The sequence below is a fragment of the Stenella coeruleoalba genome (assembly GCF_951394435.1).
Source record: "Stenella coeruleoalba genome assembly, chromosome: 10".
NCBI lineage: Eukaryota > Metazoa > Chordata > Mammalia > Artiodactyla > Delphinidae > Stenella > Stenella coeruleoalba.
In genome coordinates this window covers 40,052,612-40,068,761 of record NC_137156.1, presented here as the reverse complement: position 1 = coordinate 40,068,761, position 16,150 = coordinate 40,052,612, and the positions used below count along the sequence as shown (strand labels likewise).

The following is a 16,150-nucleotide window of genomic DNA, read 5'->3' as shown; positions in this document are numbered from 1 at the left end:
GGCATCCATATATTTAAAAACTCCCCAGTGGAGATCGTTGCCTGCAGCGAGGAAGGCACTGCCCTGGAAGGGAAGGCTGCCGCCACCCCTGAGAGCCAGGAGCCCCAGGCCAAAGGGGCAGAGGCTAGCGCTGCCTCCAAGGGAGGAGACACAGAAGAGGCAGGGCCCCAGGCCGCAGAGCCATCCACTCCCTCGGGGCCAGAGAGTGGCCCTACACCAGCGAGGGAACAGAATGAGTAGCTGGGTGGGGGCAGGTGGGTGATATCTAAGCTGCAAAAACTGTGCTGTCCTTGTGAGGTCACTGCCTGGACCTGGTGCCCTGGCTGCCTTCCTGTGCCCAGAAGGGAAGGGGCTGTTGCCCCCTAGCCACGTTCCCTCTCCTCCTCTCCCTCCTGTGGATTCTCCCATCATCCATCTTGTCTTCCTCTTAAGGCCAGTCGAAGATGGTCCCTTGCAGTTTCCCAAGTTAGGTTAGTGATGTGAAATGCTCCTGCCCCTGTCCCTGCCTCCTTCCCTGTCCCCACCCGTACAGAAGAAGGCAGTTGCTGGTTTTCTTCCCCAATTCTTCTCCAAGTAGGTTTTGTTTACTCCCCAAATCCCTGAGCCAGAAGTGGGGGTGCCTGCACTCCCACACCCTGAGTGTCCACCTTCCCCTGCTGCGTTTGTAGTCTCTTGTGCTGTGCCTAGTGGCACCTGGGCTGGGGAGGACACTGCCCCTGTCTAGGTTTTTATAAATGTCCTACTCAAGTTCAAACCTCCAAAAAAGAAAAAAAAAACAAAAACTCCCCAGTGATTCCAGTATAGCCAAGTGTGCAGGCCTAGAGGAGGAAGAGAGAGGGTGTGGAGTGTCAAATGATTCCCACCTTCTGGCTTTGATAGGTGGGTAGTTGGGCATTTGGGTCACTAAAGTAGAGATTACCAGAGGAAGAGAAGGGCGGGCTTAGGGCCAGATGGTGGCTTCTGTTTGGATAGGACAGGATGGGGGTTGGGAGGTCTGATGCATATCAGGATCTCCAAGAGGACTGGAAAGTTTGAAAAAGCCCCTCAAGTCATTCTCATGTGGCTCCTGTAGGTTCAGGAGGCTCAAAGAGCAGGATGCGGGGAAAGGTGGCACAGGGGTGTATCACCCCATCTGGCTACCGGAAGCTGCTCTGAACCCCACAAACCTGCCACAAGAGCCAGGTGGGCAAAGGGTGGAGGGGCAGTGACCTGTGATGGCAGGATTAGAGGTTCGCACTGCAGGGATGAGTCGCTCCTGCTCTGCGAGGGCAGGAGAGGCAGAAGTGCCCCTCCAGTCCCCCCAGATGGCGGCCCTCGATCCTGCCCCACTCCATCACCCTCTCGTCCTCTACCCTGCCTCCCCAACCTCTCCCTGTCTTCTCCTTTGCCCAGGCTGACAGGAACTGCCCTGTAGAGGTCCATCTGTGTTCAGACCCAGAAGATGCCAGAGCTATGACCGGGCCTGCAGGTGTGGTGCCGAGGGGAAATCAGCCATGGAGCAGCCACCGGAGGAAGCCCCTGAGGTCCGGGAAGAGGAGGAGAAAAAGGAAGTGGCAAGGGCAGAAGGAGCCCCAGAACTCAATGGGGGACCAGGGCACTCACTTCCTTCCAGCAGCTATACAGGTAAGGGGGAGCAGGCAGGGGACATGGGGCAAAGGGGGCACAGATGGGGTTTGGGGGACAGGGAGCCTGGCCCTCTGCTAACAGCATCATCATGGGGTGCAGGGCAGCAGGGTGGTTAAGGACTGGAGCCAGACAGCCCAGGGTCACACCCCTGCTCTGTTGCTCATCAACTGCAGGATCTTGGGCAAGTTGCACCCCTTCTTCCTGTAAAACAGACAGGGATTATAGGGGACGTGCACACAGGCTTTTGTGAGAATGGAATGAGTTAGCCTGTGTCATGCACGTTGTCATCATTATTACTCCACCTCTCCTACCACAAGGGATCTGGGACAAATGTGCATCAGCAACATGCCAGAAAGATCATCTGTACCTGTGATTGTTAGGATCAGTCAGAACACACAACTCAATCTGGTACTAATTACACATCATCAAGGTGCATTGTAATTAGGCAGATGCTAAGCACTTAGTGACAATGACGGGAATTAGTAATACTTTCGTGTAGCCAGACAGATTTTAGCTTCTCCTGTCTAACTTGTTGGTTCCCCTTTATCTACTGCCAGCAGCAGTGTAGACGTTTTCCTCTGGTACTTTGTACTGTGGTGTCCTCATCTTCATCGTCATCATCATCATGCTATGTCCACCTTCAAGGGCACCCAGACGCTGCACCCCCCCCCTCAGCCCCTGGCTCTCCCTGCTGCTGCTGCCGCCCCTTCCCTGCTCCCTCCACCCGAGTACCAGCACATTCAGCTGGTCCTTTCTCCCTTCCCTCGGAGGGTACTCAGCGTCATTAGAGGATGTGCTGCTGGGAGGGGCATCCTGATTTTGCTGCTGGCTTCAGCTGAAGGGGATCCTGACCACAAGTGGTGATTCAGAGCAGATGAGCAGGCCTGCCCCACAAAGATGCTCTCTGGCTCCCTGTGTCTGCATGGGGAGAAGGAGGCAGGTGGTGTCAGGAGTTAAGTCAGGGTGGGGGCTCTTGGGGTGGGACAGGCTCCTGCTTGAGCCTGCACCTAAGAGAGGCCTGAATCCTTGGGCCTTGCTTGCTGCTGTGAACCTACAAAGCAAAGTCCCGGGATTTTGCAGAGGTTCTTCCTCTTCGGGGCACACGGTGGGGTAGGGTGAGGGGAGAGCCATCATCCAGTGCCTCTGATCCCACCAGACACCCTGGAACAACCAAAGTAGGCCCAGTGTGATTTCAGGGCTTGCGAGACGGTATCCCCTATCCCCCAGGGTAACCTACTCCCTGTTGGTTGACTGATGGCTTTGCAGACCCAGCCTTTCTCAGGAGAGAGGAATGAATGGCTGACCTGCACACAGGACCTGCACACACTGTCCTGAACTTGAGACAAGCGGGGAGGCTTAGGAGGCAGAGAGGAGACACTGGGAGCTAAGAATGAGCAAGAGTTGTCACTGAGGACACCAAGGGAGAGTGGAAGAGGAAGAGAGGGCCCTGGGGTTGGTGGCCTCACTACCTACCCTAGCCCACACTGCCCCCATGGCTGGCCCAGGCACGTAGAAGTACCTGCAGTGTGGTGTCCTGTCCTGGGGTTTCCTACACACGCTGTGGGGACCATATCCCCAAATGATAGGCTGTTTGCATGCAGACCAGAGCGTGCTAGCTTGTGCGAAGCGGGCGAGGCGGGCATGGTAATGGCGTCTCGGGGAGCTGTACTGGTGGGGTTTAGAGCACGTGGGGAGACGTCTGGGGCAGAATTTACCCAGCCAGTCTCACAGTGCTGTGTATGATGTTGTGTTTAATAGATTCCGTTTATCAATAAATGGATGAATTGGCGGTAGAAAGACTTACTTGTTCAGTAATTGAAATGGAGGGGGCTGTTTAACCTAATCATTAGGTGAAAGCCATAGTATATAAAATTCTACAAGACAAGCCCCCCACCAGAAAAACAGAAGCAGGTAATTCACGGTAGGACAAATACAAATGCCCAGAAAACATGAAACATTTTTCAGTCTACTCAATAGTCAGAGAAGGAATCTTCAGATGAGATGTTGTTTAGCCTGTCAGATTGGCAGCGAGGCCTGGGTTGGCCAGAGGGTGAGGACGTGGCCCTCCAGTAGTCCCTGAGGGTGGAAGGGGCAGCTGGGCAGTGCAGGCCATTACTACTTAGCGTGCATTCCTTTGACCCTGCAGTTCCTCTTTTAGGAATGTATCCAGTGTAAATACTCACTCAGCGTGCACAGAGATTTCCACACTTATCTATAGGAGCACTGCTCATAATAGCAGAAAATTAGAAAGTGTCCATGTGTGGGGAATTGGTTATATAAACTGTGGTAGAGCCATACGGTGGGATGCTCTGCAGTCATTAGGTCTGTGTATACTGACAGGGAAGTAAGTTCCTGACAACTTGGGGATCCCATTGTTTAAAAATCCTTATAGGGCTTCCCTGGTGGCGCAGTGGTTGAGAGTCTGCCTGCTAATGCAGGGGACACGGGTTTGAGCCCTGGTCTGGGAGGGTCCCACGTGCCACGGAACAACCGGGCCTGTGAGCCACAACTGTCGAGCCTGCGCATCTGGAGCCTGTGCTCCGCAGCAAGAGAGGCCGCGATAGTGAGAGGCCCGCGCACTGCGATGAAGAGTGGCCCCCGCTCACCGCAACTAGAGAAAGCCCTTGCGCAGAAACGAAAACCCAACACAGCCAAAATAAATTAATTAATTAATAAACTCCTACCCCCAACATCTTCTTAAAAAAAAAAATCCTTATATATCTTAGAAGGCACTGGAAGAGGACACTCAAATAGCTAGTGAGGCTACTCTGAGGAGTAGGATTGTGGGTGGAGGGGATCTGTCAGATGCTACCTGTGTGCCCTTATGTGTTTTTCTCACCAAGCCTGCAGTATTCTCATAACTTAAAAAGCAAATGCGTTACTTTCTTTAAAAGGGTAAAATTAGTTGTTGTTGTTTTCTTAAAAAAAAAAAAAAAAAAGCCAGCAGGTGAGGGGCCCTGGAGATAGAGCTTCTTGTGTTGGGGATCACAGAACCCAGGGCTAGAATCCCATATCTGCCCCTGTGGGCTGTGGTCCTTGCCAGTGCCCTTACCTCTCCAATCTCAGGCTCTTTGCCTTTTAAGGCTGCATCCTGGGACTTCCCTGGTGGTCTAGTCTTTAGGATTCCAGGCTTTCACTGGGGTGGCCCAGGTTCAATCCCCGGTCGGGGAAGATCCCGCAAGCTGCGTGGTGTGGCCCAAAAAAAAAGCTTCATCCTGCCCATCTCAAGGGCCGGCTGGGTGAGGAGTCAGTGGTGGCATATGACATGCCACAGGCGCTAGTCAGCACGTGCTGGCTCCCTGCCCCACCCTGTGAGTCTATGACTTTGGCCTCTGGAGCCCCCTCAGGGAGCCATGAGGATGAGGCACAGTCTCAAGCCCTGGAACAGCAGGAAGGCTGCACAGTGTGCTTTCCTTCTGACCCTCCAGAGGTTCTGCACTGACCCTGTGCATCTCTGTACCAAGCTCAGCACCTGCCAAGCCCTTCCCCCCACCCAGGAGGCGGGCAGGACAGGCCTCATCATTAGCGCTCAGCAATGAGGAAGCTCGTGTGCCCGGGTCCCCCGGCTGGGCAGGGGCAGCTGAGCCAGCGTTCACCTCCCACTCCCACCCTCTTCCTCTCTTGCTTCAGTGATGAAGGTCCCAGTCACACCCAAGAAAGAAGTCAGGGGTCTCAGCGCAGGGCTGAGGAAGATAAAGTGTCCTTCCTCTTGGCCTTGGTGCCTCCTCTCAGTCAGCAAGTGCTTGGTGGGTGTCCAGCAGGGGTCGGCCATCCAGTGAAGGGCAAGACTGAGTGCCTGCCCTGAGGAGCCCACAGTCCAGGCCAACAGAAGTAAGGAGGCTGCTTGGTAACCCAGCCCCAGAGTCCTACAGAATTGGCCCTGACTTCAGAAGCCGTTTGCCTTTGGGGCTCTGCCAGCAAAGTAAATAGACAGGGCTGTTCCCTCTGGGCCACCCTCACAGCTATGACAACAACCTATCTCCAGTGATGGAGACTAGATATACAGGAGAACTCTTGACTACACTAATGACGTGAATAAGGTCAATAGCGTGTGTTTGCTGAACCTGTAATCAGAGATGGTGCAACTGATACTTCACTCTCTGCGTGACAGGGGTAGTGCTTATGCTGAGTCCAAACATTTGAATAATGGCATAGTGTTATCCTTGGCAGTGACGCGTCTCATCGTTTATCGTAATCACGAACTGTTAATTAGTAGTAATGAACACACGTACACACATAGACGGAAAGTCACGGAGTGCAGTGGGTAAGAGCTCAGCCCCAGGGGTTGGATGGTTCTGGGTGATAGTTCTCACGCTGCCACTGTGTTAGTCAGGGTTCTCTAGAGAAACAGAAACAAGAGGAGGTGCGTGTGTGTGTGTGTGTGTGTGTGTGTGTGTGTGTGTATGCGCGCAGAGAGAGAGGTTTATTTTAAGGAATTGGCTCATGTAATTGTGAGGGTTGGCAACTCGAAATTCTGCAGGCAGGCCAGCAGGCTGGAGACCTGGGCTTGTTGATAATGTAGCTCAAGTCTGAGGCAGCCTGGAGGCAGAATTCCTTCTTCCTTGGGGAGGCCTTGGTCCTATTTTCCTCAGGCCTTCAACTGACTGGCTGGGGCCTGCTCACATTGTGGAGACTCATGATTTAAATGTCAATCACACCTAAAAAATCCCTTCACAGTAACAGGTAGACTAGTGTTTGACCAAAAGCTGGATTCCATGGGTACTTGGCCTGGCCAAGCTGACGTAAAATTAGCCATCAGAGCCACTGTCCGTGTGTCACTTAGCCTTCTGAGCCTGTTTCCTCACCTGTGAAACAGGCGTTAAGAAGACCTGCCTGAAGGGTTGTTTTGTGGGTCACGTGAGGCTAATGGTGTAAAGTGTCCAGTAGAGGGCCTGGAACACAGTAGGCGTGCACTAAAAAAGAGGTGTTATTGCTTCAAACACACAGCCCTTGCAGGGACTCAGATTTAGGGTCAGATCCCAGTCCCACCATGTACTGGACAGGTACTCTCGGACAGATTCCGCAACTTCCCGAGCCTCAGTTTCCTCACCTTTAAATGGTGGCAGTTACTGTCTTCCAAGATGATTTGAAATGATACTAATGAGCATAAAGACACTAACGTTCGGCACTTAGTAGGGGCCTGATAAACGCTGCTTCTTTCCCCTTCCCTCCCAGGACTGGTAGAGGCAGGCCCTCAGGAGGGGTTTGGGAGGCCAGGCAGGCAGGGTGTGGCTGGGGCAGAAGTTCAGAGGTGGGGCTCAGGGCCCAGATGATGGCCATCAGGTGAGCAAGGGCATCTCCTGAGAGCAGAGGAGGAGGCCAGGTGAGAGGACTGCCCTGGGCTGGCCCAGGAGAGTGGCTTTGCAGGCAGACAGCCCTCAGAGGGCGAGCCCAGGGTGTCTTCCATCCAGCACGCCTGGGGGTCCCTGAGGCAGAGGATCCCTGAGGCAGGGGCTCCTAGTGGGAGGGAGGGCCTCTTGGAAGCCCAGTCTCCTGCTAAGAGGTCATGGGGTGGGGGGACCTTCAGAAGCTGGTCCCTTGAATGGGGAGCATTCTGCCATCATTACTTTTGGGTAGGATGTGATGGTGATTGGAGGATAAAGTCTTAAGCCAGGTGGTCAACAAGGAAGAAAGAGAACCTTTATCTTTGGAAAACTCACCACGAAGTGATGGGATACCCCAATACACATGTACCCCACAACAAAACCTACCCCTGTAGGATACATACACTCCACCCGCCCCAGTCCCTCATCTCCCCTGCCTCTTTCTACCTCGTGTGTCAGTTATTCAAGTTCTCTTATTCCCCTCAAATAGGCGGGGGTGGGGTGGGGGGCCCTTGTCCCATCACCCTTCCGCACCGTGCTTCCCGGACTACCTGTGCCCATCCACCACCTGGGGGGCAGGACACGCCCAGGGCCCCCACGCTGCCCTGGGTCTCTTTCCCCCCCCCAGTCCAGTTTGCCACTCTTCCTGACTGGGGCCCCCCTGGGACACTCACCCTGGGCCTCTCCCTACAGTCCAGAGCTCTGGCTGCCTCTGTGGTCCATGGGGCTTGGGCACTTTGGCTTCTTCCAGGGTGAGCAGGGGCGGCGGCAGGCCAGAAGTGAGAGGAGGCTAGGTCTTGTTCGGGGCTCTCCAGGCCTCATAAGCAGAGGACCCTCCTCCCCCACCTTGGGTTTCTGTGAAGCCATGGGGAAGAAGAACAAGCAGCCAGAGGAAGAAAGAGGAACGGCGCCTGCCTGTGTGGGCACATGCTTGGGAGCTGCAGAACTGCAGCTTTCTGATACTAATGAGCCTCATCCTAACTTAAGCTGACATTTCCACAGCACTTCCAAGGTCCAGGAACTTTCTCTGTTAACTCCTCTGCTCCTCACGGTGACTCTGAGACACATGCTCCTGTCACCTCCATTTGCAGAGGAGGAGACAGGCCCAGAGGGCAGAGCTGGGTTGTGAGCGTCGGACCCCCGACCTGATCTCAGGCTGTGTGGCTCCTGAGGCCATTCTCACCCCCTAGGCGGGCTGCTTCTGAGCACCTGGAAGCCAGCTTGGGGGTCATCGAAGCCCTGACCTTTGAGCCCAGAGAGGGGAGCAGTCACCTTCCCTGACCACCTCACGTCCAGTCCTGCACCACTCTGCCTGCCCCGCCACTGGCCTTGCCACTCGCTACCTTGTGTCCTAGTGTTCTTACCTCAGCTGGTTGAGGGCAGGGTCTGACTCCCGCTCTGCACACAGCAGGTGCTCATCAAATGTCTGTGGAATGAAAAGGTAGGGTGGCATTGCCATGTGCCATACCAACAGCAACCAAGTGACCAGACACCTGCCAGGCCTCCAGGGCCACAAGGGGGACGAGGAAGGCACCACCAAGAGGTGGGAACAGACTGGGGTGAGAGGTCACTGTGGACCAGACTCAGTGGAGGAGGTGGCTTTTGAGATCCAAAGGGAATGTGAGTAGAGACGTGCCGAGTCTAGCAGAGGAGGCAGACGTGCAAACCACATAAACAACACCGCTTACAAGAAGTGCCAGAAAGCAGACATGCACACAGACCACACAGATCGGGGGAGGAAGTGCCGGAAACCCTCCCTGCCCGGCGTCTGCGTAGGTCTCTACAGAGCGATTTTACATGTTATCTCGTTTTCTCCCAGCAGACGGTAATGTGAATTCCATTGCCCCCGCGATATCGCGGGCAGGAGCTGCGGGTCCAGCGCAGCCCCTCCAGCCCCCGGGCGCTGAGGCCAGGGCGCCCAGGCTGCTTGAGGACCACTTAGTCCAGAGTCGCTGAGCGCCTGCCCCGCGTCCAGCAGCAGCGCCCTGGTGGACGGAGTCCCTGCCCCGAGGCCCTTATGTCCTGGTGCGGGGCGTCCAGTGCTCAGTGAACACAAAGGCTCCGGAGAAGACCAGAAGGGGTCGGCCCGACACCCACCCCACCCCACAGGCTGCCGGCTCCCCGCAGCGCATGCGCAGGAGCCGAGGGCACCCGCTCTCCCAGTCCGTGGGCTGAGGCGGGCGCGGTTACACCCCTTGGAGTGACTGAATTTGAGAGCTAAGGCTCTGTGACAGGCCAGGCTGTTTCAGGAAGCAGGGACTGTGTCACCCCTACCCTCCCCAGCCCAGGGGTCTGGTGCTCGCGCTCCTTCCTGCTGGCGGGGTGGGGTGTGGCTGGAGGCTTTCCTGCTGTCACTCCTAGGACCCCAGGGGACACCGGGAGAGCTGGGAGGAAGGTGTCGGAAAGTGGAGTACGCTTTGGTCTCGGGGTAGCTCCATCGTGGGGAGTCAGGCTCTTGTGCAGTGACCATACTGTAGAGAGGGTGGAAGGCAGGCCCGGAAAACCTTAAGTGTGGGCTGACCGCCGTGGCTTGGGTCTCCCTGTGGAGCTGTCTGCTCTAAGCCACTGCTCCTCTGGTCTGGGGATTTAGCCCCTGCCCCTGAGGAGGTTGCTCAGTTGTCAGGAAGAAAGCAGAGAACAGCAGGTTGGCAGGCCAGCCTGGCAGAGGCAGGGCAGGCGGCCCGTGGGATCACACAGGGGCACTGGGCTGGGGGCAGAGACGGGCCCAGTCAGGCCCCCTTTCCCAGGTAAGGGCTCATTTCTGAGCGTCCAGGGGAGAGATTCAGGAGGGACCCAGCAGCCATTCTCACTAAGTCACCTGACGGCACAAATACCCTGAAGTCGCCTGTGGCCAACTGCTTTCCTCGCCAACACTCAACACGGGGTTCAGATGTCTGAACATTTAACAGGAAAACACTCGAGGAAGTTCAGTCCACCGCCTGGTCATAGTGACTGAGATTTCTGCTTTTTCTGCTCTAGCAAGAAGTTTCGTGGGAATGCCTTTGAGCTTCTTGAAAGATCCTTTGCAGCATCTCAGGAGTCCATGCAGGAATCAGATTTCTGGGGTGGGGGCTGAGCTCTGCAGAGGCCTGCGCTTCTGTAGCCTCCACAAAACACATTTCACACAATCCCCTGTGGGCCCACACAGTGGAGTCTCTTAAGCCAGGGAGCCACTTCCTAAAGACAGTCTAAAGAGAATCTCTCTGCTTCTTCCCTGTTGCTCCCCTCCTCCCAAAACACAACCATCCCCCGCATGCCCTCTCCCCGCCAGCAGTGAGCTCAGCCCAGGCAGGTCTAACTCAGTCCAGATAGTAAGCTGCCTTTCTGGAACACTTGCTGGGTGTCGGGTCTGGGGGAAATGCTTGGGACACTTTCGTCCTCCACCCAGAGAAGCTGTCATTGACCCCACATTCTAGATGTAGACGCTGATCCTCAGAAAGTTGACTCCCAGAGGTCACATAGCCATTAAGTGGCTGAGCCAAGACTGTGATTCCCGCCCTGCCACCTGGGCTGCCCTGCGGGCTCTGGTCACCTCCCCAGGCCCCCAGGCCTGGCAGAACACAAAGCTGCCCCTGTGTTGTATGTCTGCTGACCTCTCCCTGTGTTGTGTGTCTGCAGACCTCTCCCGGAGCTGCTCTCCACCCTCGCTGCTGGACCAGCTGCAGATGGGCTGCGATGGGACCTCATGTGGCAGCCTCAACATGGAGTGCCGGGTGTGCGGGGACAAGGCATCAGGCTTCCACTACGGTGTTCATGCGTGCGAGGGGTGCAAGGTACGGGCAGTGGAGGGGTGGCTGCCCATCGGGGCTGTGATCACATGGTGAGTTGACCTGCCAGGAAGGCTTTTCCTGCTGCCGGGCAAGGTCCTGACCATACCCACTGTGGAATTCCTGCCTGGGAGGCAGCCAGGCCCTTGGGCCCGTTCCAGGCTTAGCTCTGGGTCCTGTTGTAGAGGAGGGGTTCCCTCGCTGGGTCTGCCCCGCTGGGTACCGTTGGTGCCGACCCAGTCACTCACCTGGGCTCTCTGGGCTGCTGGCGCCCCCTGGGGACCTGACACGAGAAGACAGGTAGGACAGGATGAGGGTCTTGGGCTTGAGCCATCTTCCCAAGGTCAGGGTTTCCTGCGCCTCAAAGCCCGAGGGGGCTCTTTGATAAAAAAGGAAACGTTATATTTCTTTTTCTGGTTTTGCTTTTGGATTCTTCCTACTAACTGCACACCCGTCAAAATTTCACATATTATTTTATTAAACGACTACCTAGAAAAGATGCAGAACCAGGTTGCATTTACGAATAAATCAAGTTAGCCACAGTACAGTTTTGTTTCACCAAACTAACAAAGAAGCACTTAAAATAAATATGCTATATTATTTCAGTTATTTTCAAAAGTTTTAGAGTTGTTTACTTTCTTTCTCCCTTTCTCCTCCAATAATATTTCCCCCCCCCATTACTTCCAAAATTCAGGAATTGTTACATCTCGATGCATAATCAAGCCCCCTGGCACAGCCCAGCAGTCAGGGTTTTACCCTTTCTCCCTTCCTCGTGGCTCTTCTCTTCCTCACCTGTCCCCTGTCCCTCAGGGCTTCTTCCGTCGAACAATCCGCATGAAGCTGGAATACGAGAAGTGTGAGCGGATCTGCAAGATCCAGAAGAAGAACCGCAACAAGTGCCAGTACTGCCGCTTCCAGAAATGCCTGGCGCTGGGCATGTCGCACAACGGTGAGCCAACCTGAAACCAGGTTTCCGAGAGCCCAGGAACAGAAAGGGGGTGCCCTCAGAGCAGCGCCCAGCACACAGTCAGTACGCGGGTCAGCTTTGCCCTTGCTGAGGCCTGCCTTCCCAGACTGCCCAGGACCCGCCATGCTTCCCAGGCCGGGGGCAGTTGCCACCTGTCTGCACCTGAGCCTCACCCTCTCTGGCCCAGAAGGGACCTGGGAATTGACCCTAACTCCAGTAGTGTTGGAAACACCACTCCCGGAACCTTGAGCCTGTCTTGGATAACCTGACAGGGTGTGAAAAGCCACTGCCAAGGCCCAGGATCCCCTCAGGTTTTCTTGGTTGTTGAGGGCAGGCAGGAGCCAGTGAGTGACCACGTGTGTCAGCTGCCAGGAGCGAGGCTGGAGATTGCTGGAGGCCGGCACTCCCGGGAGACAGAGCCTGCTGGGCTCTGTGAACAAGACAGACAGAAGCCCTGCCCCTCCGGAGCTTATATTCTGGAGGGGTTCTCCAACATTCCAACTTGCTGGCTCTAGAGCTTCTTAGGGCCTTGTGCTCAAACAGTGTGTCTCCGTCTTTGGCTTGTGTACCTTAGAGGTGCTGGCCCCTGCCCAGGCTCCTCCATGACTGTCCCCCTTCCCCGTGCAGCCATCCGCTTTGGCCGGATGCCAGAGGCTGAGAAGAGGAAACTGGTGGCAGGGCTGACGGCAAACGAGGGGAGTCAACACAACCCCCAGGTGGCTGACCTGAGGGCCTTCTCCAAGCACATCTACAGTGCCTACCTGAAAAACTTCAACATGACCAAAAAGAAGGCCCGTGGCATCCTCACCGGCAAGGCCAGCCACACGGCGGTGAGTGTCACTGCTCAGCCTGGCAGCACCCCGGGCTCTGGGCCCTGCTGCCACCTGCCTGACTCCTGGGAGAACCAGGCCTCCTCCCTCCCCTCACTTCGTGGTACAGGCAAGGGGTACGGGGCACACATGGGCGGGGTTCCCCCAAGGCCTGGCCTCTAACGGGGCCTGGTTTTCAGCCCTTTGTGATCCACGACATCGAGACATTGTGGCAGGCAGAGAAGGGCCTGGTGTGGAAGCAGCTGGTGAACGGTCTGCCCCCCTACAAGGAGATCAGCGTGCACGTCTTCTACCGCTGCCAGTGCACCACGGTGGAGACCGTGCGTGAGCTCACCGAGTTCGCCAAGAGCATCCCCAGCTTCAGCGACCTCTTCCTCAACGACCAGGTGACCCTTCTCAAGTATGGTGTGCACGAGGCCATCTTTGCCATGCTGGCCTCCATCGTCAATAAGGACGGGCTTCTGGTGGCCAACGGCACTGGTTTTGTCACCCGTGAGTTCCTGCGCAGCCTCCGAAAGCCCTTCAGTGACATCATCGAGCCCAAGTTCGAGTTTGCTGTCAAGTTCAATGCTCTGGAACTTGATGACAGTGACCTGGCTCTCTTCATCGCGGCTATCATTCTGTGCGGAGGTAAGTGAGGGAGGGGCAGTGGGTCAGCCCCGCACAGCCAGCCCTCCTGGGGGCTGGGCCCTCACTGCAGGGGCCAAGCCTAAGCTCTGACAGCAGGAGGAAGGGTCCATGTGATGATGGCAGTGGAACATGTAAGGCACTAACTGTGTGTGCAGGACCAGCTCCATCTAGTATAGATGGAGATGAGATAGAAAAAAGACTGAAAGGAAATGTACCAACATGTTGATGGGGGTTATTTCTGATAGTGGAGAAATTTTCTGTGTTTTACCTGCATTTTTCAAATTCCAGCACAATAAATATAGTAAGACTCACGCTGACAGTGGCATAGAGCTTGCTTCATGCCAGGCACTGTTCCAGTTCCTTTTCCTAGATTATAACTCTTTAATCCTCATAATGACTCTATGCCAGAGGCACTTCTGTTATCCCCATTTTGCAGATGAGGAAACTGAGGTCCAGAGAGGCTGAGTGACCTGCCCGTAGCCTCATTGCTAGTCTGTGGTAGAGAAGAGGTTTGAGTCCAGGCAGGGAGGCCCACTTTTCCCAGGGCCAAGTTGCCCACACCGGTGGGGTTAGGGGAGCTGCCCTGCCCTCCTGAGACCCCCTGTGTGCCTGCTGCCTCCCACACCCCTGCCCTCTGTCCCCACAGATCGGCCAGGCCTCATGAACGTGTCACAGGTGGAGGCCATCCAGGACACCATCCTGCGCGCCCTCGAGTTCCACCTGCAGGCCAACCACCCTGACGCCCAGTACCTCTTCCCCAAACTGCTGCAGAAGATGGCTGACCTGCGGCAGCTGGTCACCGAGCACGCCCAGATGATGCAGCGGATCAAGAAGACGGAGACCGAGACCTCGCTGCACCCCCTGCTCCAGGAGATCTACAAGGACATGTACTGAGGGCTTCTCTGTCGACCAGCCGCTGAGCACTGGGCCTGGTGGCCGAGGGGGAATCACACACAGTCGGCCCACCTCCCTCTCCCTTCCCCGGCTCCTTCCTTTCTCAGCTCCTCTGTCTTCTCTCATTTCTTTGTTCTTTTTCTTCCTTCCTCTCTCGCCCTCCCTTTCTCTTTCCCCATCTCCGTGTCTGTCCCTCTTCCTCTTCCTGTGAGGCAGTTTGTGTTATTTCACCAGCAGCACAGAACAGCACCTCTGCTTCCCCACCACCCCCCACCCCAACCCCACCACCCCCCACCCCGCACCCCCACCCCCGCACCCCGCAGCAGGAGGGGCCGGGCCTGCCCTCTGCACCAACAGTCCCCTTCTCCCGTCTTCAGTCTTCACAGCAAAGGGCTCGAGCCATCCAAAGAAACACTAAGCTTTCTGGGCCTGGCTTCCCAGGGAAGGTAAGCAGGGCCAGGGCTGAGTGCAGAGCGGCCCCTGGTCACCGGGTCCCTGGTGGAGGATGCCTCCCCCAGCAGGCAGCCCGGCCGGGGCTTTAGCTTGGCTCCCAGCAGGCAGCGCACACCTCAGCCCTGCTGAGCCGCCGCCCTTCCCTTCTTTTCACCGGTCTCGCAGGCCAGTGTCACTGATGGCCCCCGCGCTGGCCGCTGGGGGACACGCGCCCAGCCTGGATAGAGGTGGGGGTCCCTACACCCCCACTGACGAGGAGCGAGCTTAAAGAGAGGCGGAGGGAGGTAGGGGAGATGGCGAGCCGGGGACTTGCTTCTGAGCCCAGGCCTGGGGCGGGTCCCCCATCAGCACCCCACTCTGTCTGCCTCTCTGCAGCGCCACCGACTCCTGCCTACAGGTGTCGGCACCGCGCTCCCCCAGGCAGCGCCAGGGCCTGGCCTCACAAGCGCCCCTCCTTTCTCTGGCCTCCGGGAGACACTGGCAGTGGCTCCAGCCCAGCTGAAGCTCACTCCCCACACACACTCCCTCCAGCCCACACACCACAAGCACTGAAATCACTTTACCTGCAGGTTCCACACCTCTCACCCTCCCCTCCCTGAGGCAGGTGAGTGCCCAGAGGGGCCTGCAGGTGGACGGGCAGAGCTGTGCCCCTGTTCCCGAGGCTAGGCCAGATCCCTTGGTGGGCACGGGGTCCTGTGGACCCAGCCCAGCACCTGCTCACAGGGGAGGTACTGGGGATAAACTGATCCTTCTCGTTTGTGACACCCTCTGTCCCAGCAACTCTGCTGCCCTCCCCTTTTCCTTGTATTTGGCCCAGCTGGTCACCTGGAACTCTCCCTGTACTGCCTCTGGTGACCAAGGACCTTGCTAGGCCCAGTCCCACTCGTGGCCCCGCCCCTCCCCCTCATCCCCATTGATAAGCACTCACCCCAGAGGAGGGGCAGAAGCACAGCTTGGAGCGCTGCCGTCTGAGCAGAGGACAGAGAGCCTACCCAGGCTGCTTCTCCAGGAAGGAAACAGGTCTGGAGGGGTGAGGGGCTGACTGGCGTCTCTGAGAAAGGTGGCGGGACATGTGGGGTTAGAGCCCAGGCTTCCTGGGTCCTGTCTGGTCTTCCTTTTGGAGGGGCCTTTCCATGCCTGAGGATCACTCTCTACTGGCAAGATTCTCCCCTCCCCTCCCCCCCTCCCCCGCCATGCACCCCATCCTCATCCTCATCCCCCTCCCCAGTTCTGGTACTGAGGATACAGCTCTTCTCAGTGTCTGAACAATCTCTAAAATTGAAATGTATATTTTTGCTAGGAGCCCCAGCTTCCTGTGTTTTTAATATAAATAGTGTATACAGACTGATGGAACTTTAAATAAATGGGAATTAAATATTTAAGAGTTGATTTAAGCTAACTCAGCTTACAGTGTTTTTCCTGGGGGCTGATGAGACCCCTCCCTCTCTTCCACATCCAGTGCACAGAGGGGGAGACTTGGTCAGGCAAATGAGACTGTGGGGTGCTGGCCCGGGTGGCGGGGTCATTTCTGGCTTGTGGGGCTGCCCATCGTTCCCCCTCACCTCTTGCACTGCTCACCACTCGTCAGTCAGCAAGGTTTGTGGAGAACTGAGAAGATGCCATCCCACCCGGAGGGAGCATTTGGGGTGGGAGGGGGAG

At 56.3% G+C, this 16,150-nt stretch overlaps 1 protein-coding gene across 1 annotated transcript in view; it reads left to right on the top strand.

The window, feature by feature from the left end:
- Positions 1 to 15,889, top strand: part of PPARD (peroxisome proliferator activated receptor delta) — a 76,446-nt gene extending 60,557 nt beyond the window's left edge. Inside the window, exons 3-8 of the mRNA XM_079932864.1 lie at positions 1,393 to 1,623; positions 10,569 to 10,723; positions 11,528 to 11,666; positions 12,312 to 12,514; positions 12,694 to 13,144; positions 13,791 to 15,889. Coding sequence (XP_079788990.1) covers positions 1,494 to 1,623; positions 10,569 to 10,723; positions 11,528 to 11,666; positions 12,312 to 12,514; positions 12,694 to 13,144; positions 13,791 to 14,038 — 1,326 coding nt within the window. The 5' untranslated portion in view covers positions 1,393 to 1,493 and the 3' untranslated portion in view covers positions 14,039 to 15,889. The remainder of the gene's footprint in view (positions 1 to 1,392; positions 1,624 to 10,568; positions 10,724 to 11,527; positions 11,667 to 12,311; positions 12,515 to 12,693; positions 13,145 to 13,790) is intronic.
- Positions 15,890 to 16,150: the final 261 nt, after the last annotated feature.